The following is a 6,561-nucleotide window of genomic DNA, read 5'->3' on the forward strand; positions in this document are numbered from 1 at the left end:
ATTATAATGTCATCCAAGTTGAATTTCTTAGCGGTACTACAGTAAGTCCCCATGGTTCCAAGTATGGTTATCTACCTTCAGTTGTTGGCGATCTATAGCCCCTGTTTTATACTGTATTGTCCTCTTTAATTATCCCCCACAACGCGTTTTGCGGGGGGTATTAAAATGGACTCCGTCCGTGCGTCCGTGCACATTTGTCTTTTCCGGAACAGAACACTAAAACCGTTCAATATTTCTTCACCAAACTTGGCACATAGATAGATCTGGTGGTGTACTGGTGCCTTTTGGTAGTTTTGGAATTCTGAATAAAATATTTTAGGCATTTCCATGGCAACAAGTTTGACATAGCCTGAAATTGGTGATAGTGCTCCTTTCTGGAGCAGAACTTTAAAAACCTTTCAATACTCTCCTTCCACTTTTCTATATACACACCTTAAATATTTGACATAATCATAACTCGTAGACATAATCATGAGGAGTATTTTGCCATTGCGGGGGATATTGATGACTTTGTCTTCTTGTTGAAATGTTTTAGCTTTGCTCTCTAGTTTTATTCATATTTGATTCTCTAGTGTTTTTACTGTCCATCGTCGACAGGTTTTAATCTTCAAAACGTTTTCTCTTTATATTGTAAAAAATTGTTTTCGTGACGATATGGCTGAGACAATGCCGATGTGACGTTAATTATTAACTCACTTACCCTTAGCGGTACACCAAGGTGAAGGTCGTTCATGACGGCAGCATATGGTTGTGACCAGTCGCTAATGCAGTGCAAACGTAACTCATGCCTAAAATAAGATCTTACTGTCTAAAAAGAACAACAAACTCAAGCAGGTGTTTGTTGGTAGTGTCTCTATTTTCATTGCGGGTAATTACCTCATCAGTATCAGTTTCTGATACCCGACGGAATCGCTTCTTTCTTGTGATGGATAGATCGAAATCCTTGGTTGGTACCTTTCTTGGACGATAGCCTGTCACTCGTGCCTCGTAATCCGTACCTACAATTTGAACGAAGTTCTCCGTTTCAAGTTTTCTTAAGTCAATTACTGCAGTAACGACTCCAGAACCTCTGTCATCAATTCTTACAGAATCACCAATTTTGATAATGGGGGCAGCCATGTTTGTTTACAAACTCGTCCACGCAATGTAAACTCGCGATGACGTTATCTATGAAATGTTAACGTTTTAGGATTCGCATGGCATGTATGGAGTTTTGAGACGTAATTTTCATAGTTATCAGATTTGGATACTAAGTTTATCAGATTGCTTTATTGCACCGATAACACCCTCCATTAGATGATAAATATAAATATATCAAATCGTATGATTATATGATAATTATATAATAATCATAACATAATATAAATTTAATATAAATATAACATAATTTTTTTACCATTAATCAACTATTAAATACATTCTTTTACTCTTTTGTTAATTCAGTAACCTTGTAGGGTGTGACACCATACCTGAATCTTGATTTGAAAACACCAAAGGCCCCATCTACAACATTACCCGTTCAGCAGTGGCAGCTGTGTTATCTCTCTTCAGGGCGTGTCTGTACCTCTAGGATGGGTGTCAACGACTGGGATATCTGAAAAAACCCCACCATTCATGGACATCAAAGTATGAACCCATCATACTTGTGATGAACTAAAAAGTGTGTGAGCCTTTCACACTTGTGCCAGAACTAAAAATGTGTGAGCCTTTCACATTTGTGCAAGAACTAACAACGTGTGAGCCTTTCACATTTGCTGAAATCAAAATGAATGTATGCAAATCTAAAAGGGCACTCACTGTAAGGGGCGATGAACCCAATACCTTTGTCTTGCTTCAGCCATAACAGGGTGCAGGACTCCAGCAATATTGTTATGCTATGCTAATATTTCAGTATCTACCACATACATAGTTACAATCCTTGGCCACAGATGAATCACATTTGCATATATGTGGCAGCATTTTCAAATTTTTACTTATCTTATTTTACTTACTGAAGACAACATCTTTTCACATGGCCAAAGCTTATCTGGAGCTCAGTTTGTTATGGCATTTGTTGACCAATATTCATATTTGCTGCTCAATATTCATGATATGAATCACATTCGTTTTAAAGTGGATTTGTTACAAGACCAATGTCCACTATTTGTTAACAAAAGAGCCTTAATATCCCTGATCATCCAGCTTCTAGCTCCATCACTGATTGCAACGAATGATGTTTTTATCATTCAGTCTTTAATACACATGTATCAATGTGATTTGGCATTATGATACCTGTTAGTATTGTAAGGAGAAATATAATTTGAGTAAAATTTTACTTACTGAACACAACATCTTTCAGACGTAGATTGGAGAAAGCCGTTTTTCCTCCTTTGCCCATCCAGTTAAGCTGTAAGGCCAATTAATGCGAGATTGCATGTACCATGACGCGGATGGTTGTTTCCTTAACTGTTTCACCACCCATGAGTCCTAGCCGGGACACCTGTAAACAAAACACATGTCACAGAGTTCTGAAAAACTCACCTCAAGATTAAAAGAGTACTATATAGAGGACTGCAGAATGGTTACTGCATGCATTGACTCCATATCATAGAATATCAGTGTAAGTAGCAGTCCATCAATACAGTGTGCAAAATACTTTGCCGTAAAACATATATTACAAAAATGATTTCACGTACCAGAGATTTCACAGATTCATTTAGGAGCAACTTCTCAACTTGGTTTAAAGCCTCCAAATCCTCAACAGGCAGTGATATTTCTGATGGCAACTGATTGTCAAGTTTTTTGCCCATGCCTTCCATGGAATCCAGACGTGCCAAGACCCTGTTCATTTTCTGGGAAAGGTAGGAGACATCTGCACGAACCTGTTCTAGTGTCGTTAGAATACGCAGGTTCATTCCTGCATACAAGTAACAGAAGGATAAAGAGGCATATTCATGGAAAGCATACATAATGTTTTAGAATGTCATAATTTCTAAGATGCTTTGTGAAAGATAAAAGGCGCCAACAATACTTTATCACACGATAATGTGCAGTTTTTGCATTACGTCACAATGTATTGGCGTCACTGCGCCACTCTAGTCTGCCCCCTCATAATCTAACAATTTTGCATTACGTCACAACGTAAGCGACGTCACAATGCATGTGAGTTGTCATCGCCTCGTACAGCCTCCTACAATAAACTACTCCATTGCATCCTGTTTCTTAGCTTGCAGTTGCTTCACGCAGCAAACATCAATGGTGGAAACATTACGTTTATGTTTTCCCACGGTTAAAATCTCAATTCGACTCACAAGTTTTCAGCGACACGGCAACGGCTGCAATGTTTATATTCCTACAATGCAATCGTGGAATTTCGCCCGACTAGTCAGCTTCATCTGGATGTATTGATCTAAACTTATGTTGGTAGTAGAAATGCGACGTTCATTTTGCCCAATATGGTATACGTAAATCACAGATGTAAAGCGTCCTCGTGCTTTAACGTTATACTAGTTCAGGGCGAAAGTGTGCTTTATTACACTATACATGGTGGTAAAGTGAACTGTATTTCTTTAGTAAACAATGTATGTTGTATCACAAATGTGTATGTGTTACACAATTCAATATATAGCCAGTAGTTGTTTGTACTATTTCTCAACAATAATTTATAGCTAGCAGGCATCAAAGGTGGATTAACATGACAACACAGTGGATAGTATACATAGCAATGGGATTTGGATAACCCCAAATGTATTTGTTTCGTAATGAAATTACAGACAGTGTGATTACCCATTACCTCATGTTTCAATGAGAATGACCTAAATTCAAGTTTGCATGATATGTTGCTTCAGTTCAATCACATGATGCAAACACCAAACATCCCCAAAGTGTCTTGTGTGGCTGAGCTAATACATGTGAACTTGGTCTTAGTTCAGTACTACTACATATGGTTGAATAATGACAAGCTCAGTAATATTTTATGACCAACCAGTGTACTTTTTTCATATTAAAGAAGCTTCTGACCCTTAATTCGAAGTAAACAGTGTACACTGGACAATACCATGGATTGGATTGTAAGTATGGGTTGATGATGAGCTTGGCCTTAAGTTTTCTTGTCGAGCAAAGGTTGACGATGTACTTGGTGTAACCACTGGCATTTGAGATGGAGCTGGGCTTATGTTTGGAGGCACAGGCAGCATATGACTTGTGGGTGTGGACTGTCCACGTCCACTTCTCATTTTGCCTGTTGAGATGGGTAGAAGCTGCTGTATCACTGGCAGTACTGCTATCATCCCTTTCATCTCCATCTGTTGAATATTGCTTGGGGAAAAAACGTTTATGAAATAACATTCACCATATTAACATAATTTTAATATATTGGTATTGATATCTTGATAAATGAAGAGATCATGTAACGTACCTTTTTCTCCTTTTCGAATGTCTAGTTGTATTTTCATCTTCTTCTGAGTCTGCGGTTTGTAGGTCCGACGTATCTTCCGCTAGTCGAAGCTTTTCTCGGGCCCGTTCATAATTGTCTATATTATGGGTACCATAACAACATTAAACTGTTCATGACATCAATCTCAATTTTATTATGAACTTAAATTCAAAACTGATAGAAATTTAAGATGGTTGCTTGTAAATATACACAATTTAAGAATTCCCCATGTTTCATATTTTGGCATTATTGTATGATAAATGTAACTTACCAGATTCACCACCAGGCAGCAAACAGATTGGGTAAGCCTTCCAAGAGTCACAGGCACATTGTTGAATTTGTACGGCCTTTGACAACTTAGTGGTAGACTTGAATGGAGGCCAAAGACAAAACCCTGTGCCATCCAGCCAATTGGATGGCACAACAGCCAGTTCATTGTCATCCGTAAAGATAACAAGTTTGTACATGATGTGTGTAACTGATCTAACCGAATATTAGTTCAATCATATATTGATCTACCATATTTGATTGCCCTAGGATGTTACTATGTTGACTGGAATCAAGAATATCCTGAGCATTGTTGATAGTATGCACAGCAATATTTAGATTTAAAATTATATATAATGTGCAAATTTCCAATGCCACAACTTCAGATTACAGTTACTTTCATTTGACTTGAGTAACAACAGAAAGGAAAATGGATGACTTTCAGCAATGCTTACTTAATTCATATTACAATGATTAATAACATGATCAAGCCATAATGTTAGATTTTGTAGTATTACTGCAAAAGTAGACAACTATTAAAGTCCATTTCAAAAGTGAGGACAGCTCCTGCAATGAAATTTTAATAGAGCAAATCCATCCACATTTACAGTATACATGAGGCAAAAAAAGTGACCCAGGTGCACTTGCTCAAAAGTATCTTAAACATTGTTAAAGCTACAATTATTGTCAGTACTCAACATCTTCAATTGAACCACAGAGCTATTGAATCAATGAATAAAACTACTAAGTATGGTATGATCAGTCAGTACCAAGTGAAGTGCTTCACCCTAATTAAAACAATCACAGTAGAACCAACTCGATCAGGTGTGAACCCAGAAATGGTGATTAAACCGTACCCTAAAAGAAAATACCCCAGTCATGATGTTTATTGCCAGTCATAAGGTGACTTGATCACTAATTGCCACCCAACAAAGATGTTGTGATCGGTTTGTGCAATTCGAATTGATTAATTGTATGGTGATTGAAATGCAACTAAGATAGCTCTGAGCAAGTGGACCCAGAATTTAATATTCTTCTAAGGTGAGGTGAAATTGCGTTTAACGTCGTGCTTGAGAATATTTCGCTCATATGACGACGTGCATGCGTGTGTATGTGTAAGTGCGGCTGCTTGTACTAGCCCAGGCTGAAGCTGGTTTTATAGTGCTAGCCCACTGAGATACCATGCCGCAGTGAAGCATGAATACCCCACTCAGACACATTATACTGACTCCGAACTGACCAGTCCTTATTGTACCCATTAATGCCGAGCGCCAGGCAGGGACCAACAAGTACCATATTTTAACGTCTTTTGGTATGACGCGGTCGGGGATCGAACCCGCGACCTTCCGCTCTCCGGGAGGACGCTCTAACCACTACACCACGGAGGCGGTAATATTCTTCTTAACCTTGCATATGGAGCAACAACCAGCAAAAACAAGCATGCACAGTTTTAAAGTAACGCAAGAGAAGAATGCATAAGAGGAATAACAAGAAACTTCTGTTGAAAGGGCAAAAGAACACACTTAAATTCTAGAGATGTGATTGGTAAAAAAGTCCAAATGTCCAGACAGCTTGGACACTTTATGAATATTCAACTGGGAGGAATCAAGGGGATAAATAAACAGATTTTCCGCGCATGTAAATTCTTCAAAAAAGACAAATATGCTTCCTGTTTGTGCAAAGGAAGACACTATATTTCTCACAAGAGCAAACTTTCCTCCGATCTTGACACAGTTGTCCCCCTGACTTAAGGAAACACAAATCTGGAAAATGAATTTCTTTGTACTGCTCATATTGAAGCATTTTCAACATGTACCTGCTGGCACCATCTGGAAATTGACACAGAGGCAGTTTTTTCTCCGATAATCTTCGAATGACCT

General features: G+C 38.2%; 1 protein-coding gene and 1 long non-coding RNA gene across 3 annotated transcripts; both read right to left on the reverse strand.

Moving 5' to 3' along the window:
• Positions 1 to 833: 833 nt before the first annotated feature.
• Positions 834 to 4,378, reverse strand: LOC124254293. Of its 2 annotated transcripts, XR_006892442.1 has the most exons (5): positions 4,037 to 4,378; positions 2,676 to 2,896; positions 2,320 to 2,479; positions 1,470 to 1,594; positions 834 to 998 (listed from the first exon to the last, which is right to left on the reverse strand). It is a non-coding gene; the product is annotated as an uncharacterized LOC124254293 (long non-coding RNA). The 2 variants fall into 2 exon arrangements; XR_006892441.1 differs by lacking the exon at positions 4,037 to 4,378 and having other exon boundaries at positions 2,676 to 3,287.
• A 5-nt stretch (positions 4,379 to 4,383) lies between these two features.
• On the reverse strand, positions 4,384 to 5,053 carry LOC124254284. Its single transcript, XM_046688197.1, has 2 exons — positions 4,660 to 5,053; positions 4,384 to 4,518 (listed from the first exon to the last, which is right to left on the reverse strand). The coding sequence occupies exons 1-2, from the start codon at positions 4,879 to 4,881 to the stop codon at positions 4,384 to 4,386; spliced, it is 357 nt and encodes a 118-aa protein (XP_046544153.1). The 5' UTR covers positions 4,882 to 5,053.
• Positions 5,054 to 6,561: the final 1,508 nt, after the last annotated feature.

This window comes from Haliotis rubra, unplaced genomic scaffold, assembly GCF_003918875.1.
Source record: "Haliotis rubra isolate DU_JTF1 unplaced genomic scaffold, ASM391887v1 Scf57, whole genome shotgun sequence".
NCBI classification, from domain to species: Eukaryota; Metazoa; Mollusca; class Gastropoda; order Lepetellida; family Haliotidae; genus Haliotis; species Haliotis rubra.